This window comes from Saprolegnia diclina, assembly GCF_000281045.1.
Source record: "Saprolegnia diclina VS20 unplaced genomic scaffold supercont1.33, whole genome shotgun sequence".
NCBI lineage: Eukaryota > Oomycota > Saprolegniomycetes > Saprolegniales > Saprolegniaceae > Saprolegnia > Saprolegnia diclina.
This window is the reverse complement of record NW_008246100.1, coordinates 480,765-497,475: the sequence shown is the minus strand read 5'-3', so window position 1 is coordinate 497,475 and position 16,711 is coordinate 480,765. Positions and strand designations below refer to the sequence as shown.

At 62.5% G+C, this 16,711-nt stretch overlaps 8 protein-coding genes across 8 annotated transcripts in view; 3 read left to right on the top strand and 5 right to left on the bottom strand.

Annotated features, from left to right (window-relative positions):
- Nucleotides 1–84: 84 nt before the first annotated feature.
- On the top strand, nt 85–3,299 carry SDRG_10134 (AGC/AKT protein kinase). Its single transcript, XM_008616108.1, has 9 exons — nt 85–141; nt 188–711; nt 759–1,013; nt 1,055–1,379; nt 1,425–2,080; nt 2,132–2,224; nt 2,266–2,626; nt 2,674–2,908; nt 2,954–3,299. Exons 1-9 carry the CDS (start codon nt 123–125, stop codon nt 3,237–3,239), a joined length of 2,754 nt encoding a protein of 917 aa, XP_008614330.1. The 5' UTR covers nt 85–122; the 3' UTR covers nt 3,240–3,299.
- Nucleotides 3,226–5,169, bottom strand: SDRG_10133 (hypothetical protein). The gene is made up of 3 exons (XM_008616107.1): nt 4,790–5,169; nt 4,391–4,746; nt 3,226–4,342 (listed from the first exon to the last, which is right to left on the bottom strand). The coding sequence occupies exons 1-3, from the start codon at nt 5,090–5,092 to the stop codon at nt 3,376–3,378; spliced, it is 1,626 nt and encodes a 541-aa protein (XP_008614329.1). The 5' UTR covers nt 5,093–5,169; the 3' UTR covers nt 3,226–3,375.
- A 404-nt stretch (nt 5,170–5,573) lies between these two features.
- SDRG_10132 (hypothetical protein) lies at nt 5,574–7,233 on the top strand (the record flags this gene model as incomplete). Its single annotated transcript, XM_008616106.1, has 3 exons — nt 5,574–5,963; nt 6,005–7,174; nt 7,228–7,233. 3 exons carry the CDS (start codon nt 5,574–5,576, stop codon nt 7,231–7,233), a joined length of 1,566 nt encoding a protein of 521 aa, XP_008614328.1.
- A 61-nt stretch (nt 7,234–7,294) lies between these two features.
- On the bottom strand, nt 7,295–11,114 carry SDRG_10131 (hypothetical protein; the record flags this gene model as incomplete). The annotated part of the gene is made up of 9 exons (XM_008616105.1): nt 7,295–8,173; nt 8,218–8,292; nt 8,341–8,683; nt 8,726–10,203; nt 10,248–10,463; nt 10,510–10,643; nt 10,690–10,893; nt 10,941–10,970; nt 11,021–11,114. 9 exons carry the CDS (start codon nt 11,112–11,114, stop codon nt 7,295–7,297), a joined length of 3,453 nt encoding a protein of 1,150 aa, XP_008614327.1.
- A 39-nt stretch (nt 11,115–11,153) lies between these two features.
- SDRG_10130 (hypothetical protein) lies at nt 11,154–11,624 on the bottom strand (the record flags this gene model as incomplete). The annotated part of the gene is made up of 1 exon (XM_008616104.1): nt 11,154–11,624. The coding sequence occupies one exon, from the start codon at nt 11,622–11,624 to the stop codon at nt 11,154–11,156; it is 471 nt and encodes a 156-aa protein (XP_008614326.1).
- A 432-nt stretch (nt 11,625–12,056) lies between these two features.
- Nucleotides 12,057–13,802, top strand: SDRG_10129 (hypothetical protein). Its single transcript, XM_008616103.1, has 13 exons — nt 12,057–12,151; nt 12,200–12,294; nt 12,344–12,419; nt 12,461–12,605; nt 12,648–12,677; nt 12,724–12,792; nt 12,838–13,035; nt 13,081–13,137; nt 13,186–13,236; nt 13,287–13,370; nt 13,416–13,485; nt 13,535–13,562; nt 13,611–13,802. The coding sequence occupies exons 1-13, from the start codon at nt 12,066–12,068 to the stop codon at nt 13,750–13,752; spliced, it is 1,131 nt and encodes a 376-aa protein (XP_008614325.1). The 5' UTR covers nt 12,057–12,065; the 3' UTR covers nt 13,753–13,802.
- On the bottom strand, nt 13,742–15,677 carry SDRG_10128 (hypothetical protein; the record flags this gene model as incomplete). Its single annotated transcript, XM_008616102.1, has 5 exons — nt 13,742–14,204; nt 14,244–14,611; nt 14,664–14,775; nt 14,817–15,102; nt 15,145–15,677. 5 exons carry the CDS (start codon nt 15,675–15,677, stop codon nt 13,812–13,814), a joined length of 1,692 nt encoding a protein of 563 aa, XP_008614324.1. The 3' UTR covers nt 13,742–13,811.
- An 88-nt stretch (nt 15,678–15,765) lies between these two features.
- Nucleotides 15,766–16,711, bottom strand: part of SDRG_10127 (hypothetical protein) — a gene marked incomplete at both ends in the record, with an annotated part of 4,059 nt that continues 3,113 nt past the window's right edge. Inside the window, 4 exons of the mRNA XM_008616101.1 lie at nt 15,766–15,960; nt 16,009–16,299; nt 16,345–16,518; nt 16,559–16,700. Of these exons, the coding sequence (XP_008614323.1) occupies nt 15,766–15,960; nt 16,009–16,299; nt 16,345–16,518; nt 16,559–16,700 (802 nt within the window). The remainder of the gene's footprint in view (nt 15,961–16,008; nt 16,300–16,344; nt 16,519–16,558; nt 16,701–16,711) is intronic.

The following is a 16,711-nucleotide window of genomic DNA, read 5'->3' as shown; positions in this document are numbered from 1 at the left end:
CGACGAGCGCGGTCCTGGTCGGAGAAGCTGAAAATAGGACATGTCCGGATACGTGGGTGGTATACTCAAACCAAGATGTGTAATGCCAGAGTCTGAACCTGCCCGGAACACTTGCCTATCTCATGACGAGCAGCTTCACGGGTACGAGCTGGACGATGAGGAAGACTTGGATGCATGGGCGTGCTAGGCCAGCAAGCGGTCGCCAACGACATCCGCCACGTCGCCGGGCAGGTCCAGGCGCGGCTCCGCGGCGACCTGCACTTCACCGAGGAGTTCATCCCGAGCGCGCGCGCCGAGGCGAGGAGCTCCATCTTTGTCTCGTCCGACTGGAGCACGAACCCGCGCATGTGCGTCTTCCTCCAGTGCGGGCCTGGCGTCGTGCCTGGGCTCTGGGCGATCCCGCGCCCACCGAACGGCCCATCGTCGTCCGCGTTTACGTCGGCGCTGCACCAAATGTCGATGCTGCCGTACGCCCGCGCCGCCATACAGAATGGCCAGTCGGTGGTCATTATGAACCCGAGCACCAACTTTGGCGTCGTCAAAGGCCAGAAGGTCAAGATCCTCCATAGCGCGACGCCCGAAGACCACGTCGCGCACGTCTGGAACACGTACATTGCGCCCTCGTCCGCCGGGCAAATCAACTTTGTCGTCCTCGACGTCGCGGGACTGCTCCTCAATCAATTTCTGCGGCAGCTCGGACCCGAGCACCACGTACGTCATCTCCATGATCGAGGAGCATGAGCATGAGCATGGTGTAGGGACGCATTGGCGGCGTCGTGTACGTTGACGCGCCGCAAGCCGCGCGCCGCCACCGGTCCGAACCGCCGGACTTTGAGACGCTCATCGAGACGCGGTCGATCCATTTTGAGCCGTCGTCCGAGCCCATGTTCCAGGTCGTCTCGAATGCCAACCAGTACAAGTGCACGTCGCTTTCGATCGGGCGCTTCTCGGGTGACCACTCGGTCGCGTCGGTCATTCAGTCAGTGCAGGCGTCGGCTTTTATGTTCCTCCAGGTACACTGCTTCAAGTAGCACCGTGCTTGATCCTCGGGTAGCTCATTGGGAACGGCCTCGACGACGCGATGCTAGCGCTACGGGCAACGATCCCCAACAAGCTCGTCGTAACTGTGAACCGCGCGCGGCTCACGGGCCAGCCCTACAACAACCCGTATGCAGTCGTCACGTGCGTCGGCCAGAAGAAGGAGACGGTCGGCAACCACCGCAAGACGATGGACCCCGAGTGGAACCAAACATTTTCGTTCCCCGTAAGCGACGCGGCGACGACCGTCGTCGTGACCGTCAAGGACAAGACGTTTCCTCTCTCGACGTCGCTCGGCCATGTTGCGCTGGGCATGACCGACATTGGCCTCAACCGCCCCGGTAGCATATCGACAAACAAACAGGTCCTTATCAGAATTCGCGTAGTGCGCAAGTGGTTCACGCTTCGCGACGAGCGCTCAAGCAGTAGCCACGGCAACGGCGAGCTCGAACTCACACTCGAGTGGGTCCATGATACGTTTGTCGCGCGCACCGACTCGTTCATTCGCGGCCAGCGCGGCAACACGGCCGCCCGCCCGCCGTCTGGTGGCGCCCCGCCGATCATCGACACGAAGCCCGCCAACGCGGCTGAGAACCAGTGCTACCTCTGCAAGTGCAGCTTCCTCATGCACCGCCGGCGCCACTGCCGCATGTGTCTCCGACCAGTCTGCGTGAGCTGCTCGGACCGGCTCTTCCTCCCCGGCTTTAGCGAGGCCAAGCGCGTCTGCACGGCGTGTTGCAATCTCCAGATCATGATCCACAAGCAAGGGACCAACACGGGGTCGGCGCGCACGGCCAGCTCGCATCTGACGACGCGCCACCCGAGCCCGCTCGGCCTCGACGTGCCGACTCCCTACGCCGTCTTGCCGTACACGCACCAAGGCGGCCACGCGCCCGTGCAGATGGTGTACGACCAAGCCGCGCTCGACGAAGCGTCGCGCAACATTGAGCGCATGGTGGCCCGCGAAAAAGAAAAGGACATGCCGCTCGGCATCGACGACTTTGACTTGATGAAGGTCGTGGGCCGCGGCGCGTTTGGCAAGGTAGGTCGCTCGAGCGCCCTTCTCTCGTGATTACTACGGACGATGCATTAGGTCATGCTCGTGCGCAAGAAGGCCGGGAAGAACGGCGGCGCCATTTACGCGATGAAGATTCTGAAGAAGGCGCATATCATCCAGAACGACCAAGTAAGCGTCGACGCACTGCACTGGTACAAGCGTGGATGTAGGTGGAAAACACAAAAGCGGAGCAGCACATCCTCAAGGAGATCAACCACCCGTACGTCGTGCGCCTTCGCTACGCGTTCCAGAACCCCGAGAAACTGTACTTGATCATGGACTACTACCCCGGCGGGTCGCTCTACTACCATCTGCGCAAGTCGAAGAAATTCTCGGAGGACCGCACGCGCCTCTACATGGCGCAGCTCCTCACGGCGATCATGCACTTGCACTCGAAAGACATTGCGTACCGAGACCTCAAGCTTGAAAACATCCTCATGGACGCCCACGGCCACATTGCGCTCACGGACTTTGGTCTCTCCAAGGAAGGCCAGTCGGTGGACGGCGCGATTCGGCAGTCCCAAGCGCAGCGTACCTATATGCTTCACCATCGGATCTCACATGACGGTGGATGCTAGTGGGCATGAAGACCATTTGCGGCACGGCCGAGTACATGGCGCCCGAGCTCCTTCGGCATCAAGCGTACGGCAAGGTCGTCGACTGGTGGAGCTACGGCATCCTGCTCTTTGAGATGCTCACGGGTCGCACGCCCTTCGTCGACAAGAACCGCCGCACCATGTTCAAGAACATCATGCATTCGGAGGTCGTGTATCCGCCCTACATTTCGGCCACGGCGCGCTCTGTCATTGCGAGGTAGTTCCTTCTCCTACGTTGATATCCACAGTGCTATCGCTGTAGGCTACTCACGCGCGACCCGAGCAAGCGCCTCGGGGGCGGCCCCAATGGCGGGACGGAGATCATGGCGCATCCGTTCTTTGCGCCCATCGATTGGGACGCGCTGCTCCGGAAGGAGCTCTCACCCGTCTTTCTTCCCAACGTCAGCGCGATCGACGACGTCTCGAACGTGCCCGAGATGTTTCAGAAGATGGCAGCCATCGACTCGCCGATCGCCAAGGACGGGAAGGCGCTTGCGCACTTTGACGACTTTAGCTACCAAGAGGACACCAACCTGCGGCAGCAATAAGTTGTGCAAATTAGACCAAATATGTGTGTGTCCTCAAGAAACCTAACCCTTTGCCACTGCCAGGGGTCGGGTTGATCATCAGGTCAGCACAGAAGACATAAAAGCACATGGAGGTGGAGATCAGAGGCGCATCGTGTTAGGGACTCGTGGACCGTTTCTTCTTCTTGTCCTTCTTCTGCTTGTGGAGTCGGTTGCGCCGGTCCTCGATCTCGTCTTCGTAGTCGCCGTAGCGCCGGCTGCGCGCCTCTTCGCGCTCAATGTCATCAAACGTGGCCTCCATATCGGACGAGTCGGCGCCGTCGTCGAGCGAGTACTTGCGCGGTCGGCGGCCCTTGCGCATGAGGCTCGTGATGGCCCCTGGCACGTACACGTCTTCCTCTTCGTCGCTCACGACAAAGCCGTCGTCGCTCTCGTACATGTCGTCGTCTTCTTCATACGCGCGCTTCGGGCGCTTCTTGGTCTCGACGCGCTTCTTGCTCTTGCGCTGGAGGCTCTCGAGCGCCAGCGCGATGAGGCGGCAGTGGCCCTTCTTCGGGACCATGGACGCGAGGTCGTCTTCGGTCAGCATCGCAATCGCCTTCATCGAGTCGAACCCGTTGTCGAAGAACGCTTGGCTGTACTGGCTCATGTCGTCGGTCATGCCCTTGAGCCAGTGCACGACTTCGCGCTCGCCTTCGGTCCACGGCTGCTTCGTGTCGCGGGCCGACGACGCCGGGTCCGTCTCGCGCTTGCGCTTGAGCGGGTTCTCGGGCGCCGTCGACGCCACGCGCGGGTACATCTTGTCGAGAAACGCCTTGCGGTCGGCTTGCTCTTTCGTCATCTCGGGGGCGTTCGGCCGGTTCTTGGGCGGCAAAGGGCGGCCCGCTGCCGGCTTGCTGCTGCCAGCGGCGGGCTGCTTGTTTGACGACGGCTCGGGCAGCCGCGTGTACATCTTGCGAGCATCAACGTACGGCGCCTTTTCTTTGCTACCGCTGTCGCGCGGTCGCTCTCGGGCGTTGGCGTCGCGGAGCGCGGGAGGCACGGCCTTGCCCATCTGCCGCGCCTTCTCCTCTGCGATGGCGCGTAGCCGCTGCTGCCGCATCTGGTGGCGCTCTTCGTCCGTCCTACCACTTCATGTGAGCCATCGTAGAGAGAGGACTTGGATGCACTACATGTTTTTGGACGCGAGGGCCGTGCGCGGAAGGGCCCGCGATGTGGGTGCCGACGACGGGCGGGACGCCATTGTCGACCGGCTCAGCGTGCTCGATGCTGTCGAGCGCGCGCTGCTGCTTGTGGGCGCCATGGACCGCACGATCTTGGCCTGGGCGCGCTGGGGCGTAGTGAAGCGTGTGATGATCGATGTCGGCTTTGGCGCCTTCCCGCGCTTCGTCTTGGTCACGGGCTGGTCGAGGTAGATGCTCGTGCGCGCATCGCGCTTGGCCTTTTCCTTTGCATACGAGTTGGCGAGGCGGTTCCGTGCCATCTCCTTCTGGTCTGCGTCCATGGCTTTGGTCGAGTCGGCCAGCTCCTACATCTCCATGAGCCTCAATCGTAGGATCGTCAAAGCGTACATTGGCCGCGCGTGGCTTGGATGGCGCCGATGGCTTGACGTCCAAGGCCTCTTTCCAGCGGTTGGTCAAAACGCCAGCGTACCCGCTCACGCACTTGTCGGTATGCTTGCGCAGCTTGTTGACGGCCACGCCGAGCTTCGTCTTGGCCAGCGACTCGTGGTCCGGGCGATACGACTGCAGATTCGAGAGCATGCCCAGGAGCTCCTTCGTGTTCTTGACGTCGTCGCGCCAGCCGTCTTGCTGCAGCGTCGCATGGAGCTTCTTGGAGACGCTGCTGACCTCGTCAAAGGACCACGCGCTCATCGCGTCGACCCCCTTCCCAACCAAAAATACCCAAACGCACCGTCCCGTGATTATCCGGACGTATCCGGACGCCACCGGCTGTGTGGTCGAAGCTCGCCACGCGAGCCCGCGGCCCTCTCCCGCGGCCGCGACCGATCCAAGTAGCCGCAAGTATCAAGTACCAACTAAGTATCAATCCATCGGCCAGCCAAGCGCAGTCGGCGCCTGCGTCCTATCGCACTCGCGCAGCAGGCCAGCGCTCGGGGTCGAAAGATCGAGGTTGGATATGCAAAGAACGAGGCGCCGAGCAATGCATGCGTCCGCGTCCATGGCATGTCGGAGGAACATGGAGTTGAGAGGCTCGAGAGATGGGCGACAGCGCGAGCGGTCGTGTCTTTGGTCGGCGCCCTGGCCCACATTGTTGACTTGGCTTTAGTATGTGACAGGCTGGTCCGTTGACGAAGATTGGAGCCATTTTTGTTCTCACAGCCGTCGACGCAGCATGGGGTTCTGCGGCGAGTGTGGCGCGCGCGACGAAGGCGGCAAGTTCTGCCCCGAGTGCGGCGCGCCGTGTGGCACGGACAGCGGCCTCTTTGGTGCTGCGTCCGCGCCCGTCTCGGGCATCAGCAGCCAGCGTGCCGAGGCCGAGCGGAAAGCGGTCGCCGCCCGCGAGATGGCGGAAGCTGCCAAGCAAGATGCGGCCAAGGCCGCCAAGCTCTTTGAGGAGACGGAGCGCTTTCGCCTCGAAGAGGCGCACCGTGCGGACGAAGAGCGCCGGCAGTCCCAGGAAACTGCGCACCGCATGGAGATTGAAACCCGGCAGCGTGAGGCCCACGCTAAGCGCACCGAAGCCGAGCGCCACGCCGAGGAAGCCCGCCAGCGCGCCGTCAAGGTACGATCGCCCGCTTACATGACAATTGACGGTCCCCGTAGATGCGCGAAGACGCTACGGCCGCCACGCGTCTCTTGGAAGAACAGAACCGCCGTCGCGAAGAAGAGAACCTGCGACTGCTCGAAGCCCAGCGCCAGATGGAGATGGACCGCATGCGTGCGACGCACATCGCCGAGGCCGAACGGGCGCGTGCGACGCGGGAAGCCGCCGAGGCCAAGGCGATGCACGCCAAGGCCGCCGCCGAAGCGCTGCGTCAAAAGGCCATGGCCGCGGCCGAAGCCCTCAAGGAGCAGGAGCGATTGCGCCAGCAGCGTCTCCTCGAGCGCGAAGAGTCCCGCCGGCTCCGCGAAGAAGAGAAGCGTCGCGAAGAGAACATGCGCGCGGCCATGGAAGCGCGCTTGCAGCGGGAAGAGGCCGAACGCAAGGCCGACGAAGCCCGGCTCCGCGCCGAGCAGATGCGCGCCCAGGCACTTCAAGCCGAGACGGCGCGCCTCCAGAAGCAGACGTCGATGCTCCAAGCGAGCATGTCCAACTTGCACGTGAGCACCACCGAGGCGTCGTGCGAGCAGTGCCACGCGCCCTGCAAACCAGCGCAGAAGTTTTGCCCCAAGTGCGGCTTCAAGCGCGTCGACTCGGCCAAAGCGTCGCCGCCGCCACTCGCCGCTGCTTCGAGCTTTGGCGGCAGCTCCACGTCGCTAGTCGGCGGCAACTGTGCGGCGTGCAGCTTCTCGCTCAAGCCCGGGGCCAAGTTCTGCCCGAAATGCGGAACCAAGACGGCCGCCGCCCCGGCACCGGCACCGATCCCGGCGCCGGTTGCACTCCCAATGGCACCGACGGCGTGCACCGGTTGCTTTGCGCCGCTCGGTCCCACGTCCAAGTTTTGCAACAAGTGCGGGACGCCGGTCTCGGCGATGGCGCCGGCGCCAGCTCCGGTGGCCGTGGCGGCAGCCCCGAGCGCGTGCCCGAGCTGCAGCTTTCAGTGCAAGCCGAACGCCAAGTTTTGCCCGAGCTGCGGCTCCAAGTTTGGGGTGACGTTGACGCCGGCGCAACTCGAGCAGCGCCAGCGCGAAGAAGTCGAAGTGCGCCAGAACATGGCGCAGGCTCAAGCCCGCGCGGACGCTGCGCGCCAAACGCAGATGCACCAGCGCAACTATGCGTCCTCGTTGGCGGCACAGGCCCAAGCGCAGCAAGCGGCGCGCTACTCGTCGCAGGTACACGCCACCACTGCATATGGTCTCTTGACCCACCCTCTCTGTCTGAGTAGGTGTAGGCGCCCGCACTTCAAGATCCACCCCGTTCAACACGCTATAAGATCTCAACAAGTGCGCTTCTTAGTGTGCAGTCGTTTGGTTGTCGTCGGTGGCGGGCGTGTAGTAGACAACTTGTCCGTTCTCGTCATAGTACCAGTCGTACGCCGTCTCGGACGTCGCCGGCGCTTCCCACGACGTCTCGCCCGTCACCGAGTGGACGTAGTAGAAGGCACTGTGCGTCTCGTCCCAGCACTCGACCCAGTCGCCCGTCGCTGGATCGCCATCGCCCTTGCTCCCTGTTCCGACCTTCTCTACAGGCGCGCTGTCGTTGTTGCTGTCCGTCAGAAGTGGCATCTCGGTCGGGCAGTCCCAGCGCGTCTCGGCGGTCACCGTGTTGTAGTAGTACGTGTACCCGCTGGTTTCATCGACGCATTCGACCCACTCGTCTTGAGCTCGTGCTGCTGCTGCCAAGCGCAGCGCTGCAACTGTGCGATTCGCCATGATGCTTCGGCCAAAGCACTGCAGCGTGATCGCCGCCGTCTCACGCCGCAACGACTGGGTCTTGGCGTCAAGAATCGCTGCGTCCCGTCGGGCAAAGTGCCGTCGGACAAGGCCTTGTAGTCGTGTCGCCATGCGGCTTAAGAGCGCGTAGCGACGCCGGTATGCGCGTTGGAGGAGGCGTGCATTGCGCGTTTCGACAAACTGGCACACGCGCTCCCAGTGGCACCGGGCGTCGCGGGCTCTACCCAGGCGAGCGGCCACGGCGCGGCGAAAGTCCCGGCGCTGGCGGTACAAGGCTTGGATCCGCGTGACGCGGCGCACCATCCGTCGGTGCTTGACGTGCTCTATCGCTAATTGCACGTTGCGCTCGTACTCGAGCTGCAACGCAAGAAGAACGCCTTTGGCCAAGTAGACGCGCACCATGCTCTGGATGCGCCGCGCCGCCAGGAACCGGCGCCGCTATCGCGTATACTGAGCCTCACTCGAATGCAGAAGAGGCGTACCTGGCTACACTGCAGTCGGGCCACGTGTTGACGGAAGGCGCACTGAATCGCCAAGGCCGCGCCTGCTTGCCGTATCTAGGCGTCGTGATGTAAGACGAGGTATAGGACATCAAGGTGCTGCACCACTTGACGCTGGGCACGTTCGGCGTTGACGCAGCGTCGCGCCAAGGCCCCGCGCATGTGGGCTTGCACGGTGATGACAGCCTCGTCAAAGCGGGCCTGATCGGCAATGTGCTGGCGCCGACGAGCCACTCGTCGGCGCCCGTGCATGCCCCGGTAGACGCGCTGGAGGGTCCTTGCCGCGGCGGTGCGCAAGGCGTCGTGGGCCACCTTCTTTGCCTGCAAAAGCCGTGCGAGGTGGCGCGAGTAACGTGCGCGCCACCACCCTTGCAGTATCGTGGCAGCCGCGGAGCGCTTGGCGTCGCGGCGGGCTTGCAACGTGCCTCGCTGCAGAAAACAACGAGCCCTACCCCTACTATTAACACAACCCTAATTCCGCAGTACTGACCGTGCTTGGAGCGCCGTGGCCGCGGCCGTGCGCCGCGCATGGTCCGCAAAGCGCCAGCCAACATGCTGTGCATTGTAGGGCAGTGCGTGAACGGTCGCCATGCACGAGTGACACGCCGTGCGCGGACACTCGAGGCAGATGCGCGCTTCCGCTCGGGTGGCGCACATGTCGCAGACAAGCGAGCGGCGCAAGAGGCGCGCGGCGTAGCCCTTGTACGCGGCAGCAATTCTGGTCGCCATTGCGCGCTGGTGCCGATAGAGTTCGATGGGTATCGGGAGATCGGCGTCGCGCGCCAGGTCCGTGACGTCGAGGATCATGGTGTAGCAGCTCTCGCAGAGCTCGAGACCGAGCGGAATCGAGTAGAGCTTTGCGAGGACGTTCCGGCACTCGGCGCAGGCGCCAGCGCGGAGCACGTATATGCGCTGGCGGAAGTGGACTTTGGCGCGGTGGATGCGGAACTGACATTGAATTTTGACCGCCGCCCGGGTTTCGCGCCACTCGACCTTGCTCGCCTGGAAGCGCCGATAGACGCAGAACGACCGGAACGTTGCTTGAATCGTCGTTGCCGCGCGCGTTCGAAACACAAACGTGACGAGCCGCGCCCACTTGAGACTGCGGTACCACCGCCCAATGTAATTGGCCGCGTGTGTGAGCGCCACGCGGCGCTTGGCGGCCGGAAGAAGCACGTGGCGGGCGATGTACCCGCGTGCATAGCGCTGCAGGACAATCGCGCGACGCGTAAGCTTGCAATGCAGGCAGCCGCGGCGAATGCGGCGCCGGTTCGACGCGGATACGAGCCAGCGCTGGAGGTGCGTCGCCGTCTTGTGCTCCAAGTGGATCTGCAGCGCGGCCCAGCCAAACTTGCGCGCGACAAAGTTGCGCCAGTAGACCGAGAGCCTTTGCGCGGTGCGCTTTTGCTGCAGCAGCGAGCGCGCGGCAAACTGGAACTTCTTGATGTGGTAGGCGTAGTACGCAGTTTGGATCGTGGCCGCCGCGCGATGCAGTCGCCGCACCTGCTCCCGCTTGTCGCTATAGAAAGCGGCGCGTCGACGCCCATAGACGCCGCGCCACCGTCGCTGCAGCTGGATAGCCGCCGCGGTCTCGCGCTGCTGCAGACGGCGGGCAGCCCAAAAGCACGAGGCCGCAAATCGCCGCAGACTCCGCTGCAACACGTGCGCGGCCAAGGTCTTCTTCTCGTGCAAGCGCGCCGCGTGCGCTCGCCGCCGACCGGCGTGGCCGCGCCAAACGCGCTGCAGCGTGGCGGCGGCTGCTGTCGACCGCCGATAGCGCTTGAACTTTGCCCAGTAGACAAAGCCTTTGGCCGTGTGCTGGAGGGTTCGTGCCGCGCGGTCTTGGCGCAGGTGCAAGAGCACTCGACGTGAGAGGAAGACCCGCACTACGCCTTGCAGTCGCCGCGCCGCGACGAACCGGCGACGGGCGTGTGCGGCCCGTCGCCCACGCCGCCCGCGCCATAGTCGCTACACGCTGACTTGACGCCGATTCACAAAGGTGACGCAACTACCTGAAGCTCGAGGGCCGCCGCCATGGCCTCGGTCGATTGCCGGGCTTTCACAAAGGCGCTCCAAACCGGCAGCGCGTAACTCCAATACGCATGCTGCCACCGGCGAAAGAGGCGCCGCGCGTGCGTGCGCTGCGCCCGCGCCACGTAAAACTGCAGTCGCTGGCTTAATGCGTCTTCGAGCTCCCGGAACTGGATCTCTTTCCCCGTCGGGATAGTCTGCAATGTGCACTGTCCATCTCGCGTCTGATGGTCGACGGAGTACCTGGAGGATCTGAAAGGCAATGTCGCGGTCGCCATACGCGCGCATCGAGCGGACCATGGCTCGGTTGACGTGCTTGCCGTCGAGAAGGTCTTGGTAGTTTTGGCTCTTGGCGTTCTCCAAATCCCACGTCGAGCCTAGACTGGATGTCCATATCTTACTGAAGAAAGTCCACGCTCGCACCAAAGAAGGCGTGGCCCGTGCGGGTGTTGCGAAGGACATAGATGCCGGCGTGGATCTGGCTGCGTTGCCGCTTGGCGCTGCCGACAGGACGGGGTATCGCGTCCGGAAGCCGGCCACGGAAGCGCGGGGCCTTGGGAAACGAGACGTGGACGCTGTCGTTGGCCAGGCGCAAAGTACGCTCATTGGCCTGGTTGGTCTCGGTCTCTACACTCTGAATTCGAGCCGCCGACGTATCGCAGGGTACTACGTACTCTTGGCCGATGGCAGCTTGGCCTTGGCGCCTACGTGCGGGCGTGAGACGCTCAGCTCCATATCTAGTCTCTCGTTGTACGACGATGCGATGCGTGCAGCTGCAGCGCGTACTCGACTTCAGGGTGCGCACGCGCAAACTCGGTCATGCTTGCGTCCGGGCGCGGCCGCTTCATGCCACGACTGCCTGATGAAAAAACGGTCATCGTTATAGATTACGGATACACTCTGACGTGGCGCGCTACGAGCGCGGCAATCTCTCGCTGTGCGTAGAACTCGGCGACGTTGATAGCTCGTCGCGAAAAGAGCTCGGGGCGGCAGCGGCCAAGACGCAGCACAAGGTCCTTCTCGCCGGCCGCGATCGCACAGTACAAGACGTAGCTGGGCTGCCACAGCATGTCGTAGGCGACCGAACGGACGGCTTCGACCTTGGTCTTGGGGTCGCAGCAGACGATGGAGCAGTGAGCGTTGTGCGCAATGCGAAGCGGCGCGGCGGCGCCCTCGCTTGGCGCGAGCCAGCCAAAATCCGGACACCACAGATCGAGCACGCGTCGCTGCACGCGCCGCCAGGACGCGAACGCTGCTCGGACGCGCAAATCGACGCCGTTCTGGAAGGAGGTGACGAGTGTGTAGAGGTAAAAGTCGCGCAGGACGCTCGCAATCGCCACAGCATCGGTAGACGTCATGGGCAATAATTGAAGAATGAGCCGCCACGACGGCGTGTCCCAGCCGAGCGATGGATTGTCCAACTGCACGCCATAGGGCCAAGTCGCACGAGCCAATGAGCGTGGCTGCTCGTGAAAACTCCTTCCTGCCACGTCGCGGCGCCACGTACTAGCACGTCGGAGGCGGTGCAGTGACAACTGTCGGCGCTTCTCGCAGTGAACGGCGCTCTCTTTATAAGGTCATTGCTAAGGACGGCGCGCTGTGGTGTAAATGGTCGTGGTTCCGTCGACAATACTGTGCATCGCAGGTCGAACGTTCCAGAATATGTGCAAAGATCCACACACAACACCTGCTTCAAACTGTCTGTTCCATTCAAGCACGTTACCTATTGCTCTTTATTAGATATAAACTGTGGGAGGACCTGCTGAGAATGCATATCCAGAATGATGATGGCAGAGCTGATGTTGAAACGAACCACCCGATTGCTGGCCGCGCGCCAGTTGGCGACCGCGGCACGCACCAAGTACGTGCTTGGCATCGAGACGAGGTATGTCATCCTGACGCAACGATGGGTGAATGGACAACTTGTCTGCAGCTGCGACGACACGGCCGTCGCCATCATCGACTCGAACGGCACGATCCTCAGCGAAGTCGTCTCGTCGCAATGGGCGCTGCTGGAAACGTGGAAAGGCAGACTCGCGTACCTGTCGCCCTGCCGCTTGCTCATCGATCGCTGTAGGTATTGTGCCTGCGCTCGCCGCGCGGTCGCACGAAGAGAACCTTCCACTCGTGCTGCAGGCCGCCATCGAGCAAAGGTCCGAGCGAGCGTCGCTTCAACATGTTCATCTCATTGTAGCGGCCTTGATGGCTTTGGTGCTTTGGACGCAGTGGCAGTGACGTCCGGCCCAGGTCTCGCGCCGTGCCTCAACGTCGGACTCTCGGCAGCCAAGGACCTCGTCGCTCGGCACAACTTGGACTTTTTGGCCATCAACCACTTGGAGGTGCATCGCTGACGGAATGACGTCGCTCATGCACGCGTGTAGGCGCATGCGCTCGTGCCCCGGCTTCTGAACGTGCGCTTGTTCGAAAAGGAGGTCGTTGATTCCCTCTGATGCTTAGGACGACGTTCGCTTTCCGTTTCTTGTGCTCCTCGTGTCGGGCGGCCACTGCTCGCTGGTTCTCGCCAAGGTACACCCACCACTCTATCGCCGAGGCATATTGAATCGTGTATAGGACGTGGGCAGCTACGACGTGCTTGGAAGCACGGTCGACGACTCGGTCGGCGAGGCCTTTGACAAGGTCGCGCGCATGCTCGAGCTCCCGAGCGAGAATGCCAAGCTCCACGGCGGCGCTCTCGTCGAAGCCGCCGCGCGTCTCGGAAACGACCGCGTCTTTCGCCTCACGGAGCCCATGAAGAAGAAGAAGCGCAAGGTATGAACCGTCGCAGGTCGAGAGTACGCGATTGAGACCTGCTAGGACTGCGATTTTTCGTTTGCGGGCTTGAAGACAGCCATGATGCGGCTCATTGCCGAGGTAGCAACGTCGCTACTTGACGGCCAGCGTGACATCACACTGGGGTAGCATCAACCGCTGACACCAACGACCAAGCACGACCTCGCGGCCGCATTTCAAGTGGGAAACTATTGCAAACGTCACATTTGTTCAGGCGGCATGCACTGTAGCGCACAGCAGTCGCGCACCTTGTGACCCGAACGAAGCTTGCGTGCGAGATCACGACCGAGTCCCACCCATCGCTGCAGCACCTGGTATCCCTAGCGGCCAAGTGCCTAGTGGCGTTCACTGGCGTTTAGGTGGTTTGCGGGGGCGTGGCCGCCAACACGACGCTGCGACGCGAGATGGACACCCTCGCACGTGCCCACGGTACTCTCGGCTGCTGCCATAGTACTCGACTCAGAGTATACTTGCATAGGTCTTTGCGCGGTGTACCCGCCGCCGCGGTACGTCGCCCAATTTGAAAGCTAGAACACAACCGTCTTGGTGCCTAGCTACTGCACGGACAATGGTGTTATGATTGCGTGGGCCGGCATGGAGCGGTACCTCCGCGGCGTTCGCGATGACGCGGCCGGGACCAAGTACGCGCCGCGGTGGCCGTTGAACACCCTCCAGCACGTGCCGGTGCCGCCATAAATGCAGATGATTTCTTGGTAAATCGATAATTTGATACTATGAAACCAAGTCGAATGGCGCTAGACTTGCTGCAGGAGCTGTTGTAGCTTGGCTTGGAGCTCCTCGAGCGCCTGCAGCTCCGACTCGAGCGACGACGTCGTGGGCCCTTGCGGCTTTGGAGCCACTGGTGCTGGGGGACTATGGTTGGCGTGAAATGCGCGCTGGAACTCGTCAAAGTCGATAAAGCCGTCGCCGTTGGCGTCAAATTTGTGCAGCAGCAGCGTCTCGTCGAGGTCTGAGAAGCGGAACCCGAGCTGCTGCATCGCTAGGAAAAAGTCCCGCGCCGAGAGCGCGCCCCGGTGCACCCGGTCCGCGGCGTAAAAGCGAGCGTGGAGCTCCGCGGGTGAGAGGCTCTCGGTCGCCATGTGCCACTTCTTCACGAACGCTCGGCGGTTGAAGAAGCTCCAGAGCAGCTACAGAGCATCAGCGCATTGCTTGCATACGAGTCGGACCTCGCCATAGTCGATGCCGTTCGAGCCGTTCGTATCAAAGAAGGAGAAGAGCGCGTGCACTTGGTCGGCGCTCAGCTGCACGTGCAGACTCTGGAGCGCGGATGCAAACTCGGTCCAGTTGAGCGTGCCGCTACGATCCCGATCGTGCTGGCGGAAGAACGCAACGAGGTGGCGCCCCGCTTTGGCGGCGATCCGCTGCACTTTTCGCATCGCAGCGTCAAAGGCGCTCTTGGCGCGGACCTCGTCGGCACTCGTCACTGCGTGGCGGCGGCCATGAATGTCGTACACAAACGGCTCTGCCTCGTCGTCGTCGTCACGTGCCACTGCGTACACGTCGGTCGGCAGCGGGCCCGGGCCCAAGTCGGGACCTACATAGATGATACATTGATACTCTGATACATTCCACCGGCAATATCGCGCCTTTTTGCCCGTGGCGGCGCTGGCCGATCTGGAGCAGCCGCGTCGTGCGCTCGTGCTCGCGCATGTACTGAACGTACTCGCGCCGCGTTTGGTTCTCAACGTACGCGGTCATCTACGACGCTTGAGCGAAAAGGAAGGAGCGGTGGACTGCACCTCGTGGTGCTCGATGGCCTTGTGCGTCGCGGCCTTGACGAGCCGCTTGTCGCGCTTGTCCGTCTTGGCCGACGTCCGCAGCCGCGACGCCGACACCAAGAGCGACTGCTTGCGCGCCGTCGCGACGACCTCTTGCCGCCGGCGCAGCTCCTTGGCCTTCTCGACGTCGGCTTTGGACTTGCGCAGCTCGAGCGCCAGTCGCCACGCGTCGTCGGCCCAGCGCGACGATGCTACGGTGCTGCGCTGCGACCGCACGGCCGCGGGTTCGAAGGGCGCCACGTGTTCTCTACATGTATTAAGCCACGACGATCTATACGAGCAAGTGTACGCAAATGCCGGCGGTGCTTCGTCGTCGTCGCTGCTGTCTTCGGGCGCCGCACCGCTTGTGGGCGAGAAGGGTGGCAGCGGCTCGTCTTCGTCGACAAACGGACTCGCGATCGTGCGGGGCGTCAACGGCAGCGATTTTTTGCGCGTGACGGGCGCCTTGGAGAGCCCGACTTCGCAAAGCAAAACGAGCGTCGGCGGCGCGCTCTGCAGCAGGACCATGCGCGCGAGGAGCCAACGGATGAGGTCGTCGCGTGGCGGCGTCTTGTGCTGTGTGATCCAGCGCTGCATTGCGCGGTCGGCGGCGGACGATGTCGCTTCATGCGGATGCGTGCGGTAGCGTTGGACGGCGCCCGCCATCTCGGCCGTCGAGAGCGACCGCACGACGTCGCAGCTTGTGACCGAGAACTCCAGGCGGTACGATGGCGTCGCGACCTCTCGGACGACCACGTCATGGTCACGTGTCGCCACGAGTTCGTGCGTCGGCGTCAGCGTCGGCAACGACTGCCGGCCGCGCCACACCACATCGGTCGTCATCAATTCCTAAATATACACTTCCAACTCTTCTTCTCTGATCGTTGGTTGAGGCTCGCAACAACAACAATAGGACAACTTGTACAAATGATTAGTTGTCGTCGGCAAAGTCGCTGGCTTCGTCGTCGTCGTCGGACGAGTCGTCGGCGTGGTCGAGGTCGTACGAGATATCCACCGAGTCGCTAAAGTCACTGTCGCGCGAGAGGCGGAGGCGCGTTGTGCCGTTCGGGGTCATCGTGCCCACGAGCGAGTGAGCACCGACCTTGGCCTCCATCGCCATCGACGTCTACGCAAATGCTTGCCTTCTTCTCGATACATTGATAGACTGGCGTACCCGGCTGTCTTCGGTCGGTCGACTTGGCGCCGCCTTTCGTGTCACCGGCTTCCGAGCTTGTTTGGTCAGCTGGTTGATGTACGAGTCGACTTCGTTGCGCTTCCCAAACGTGATGGGAGAAAATAGCGTGTCGTCGTCGGCGTCGTCGTCGTCGCTACTGCCGACGCTTGACGCCGCCGCGTACGTGCGCTTGACCTTCTTGTTGGACTGCGGTGACGCGAGCGCATCGAGGTCCGTCGCCGGCACGTGCTTGCGCGGCGTGTACACGTCGTCGGCCGTCTTTTGCTCCAACTACGTCATTTTGAAAACTGACGACTGGTATGCTGGTCGTTGTACATCGTGGACAAACTGACGCACTTGGATCTTGCGCTTGATCGTGCCGGCGCGCGAGAGCTTTTCCTGGAGCCGCCCGGTCGCAGCGGGTGCTTTCGGCTTCTTGGCAGACCCCAGCGCTTCAAACTGCTTGCGCTGGCACTCGTCGCCCGTCTTGCCTTCGACGGCGCGAGCAATCTACCACGGGTCACGACACGACGCCAGCATAGACATGTACCTTGGCCCAGTACTCGGGCGTGCTCGCCGGAAGCATTTGGATGGCTTGCTTGAGCTGCGCGACTTGCACTGGCGTCCACGCGTCACTGTCGGTCTTCTGGTGCCTCTTGGCTGGCTTCTCGACCTTGACTTTGGGCGCTGGTCTGTATTCAGG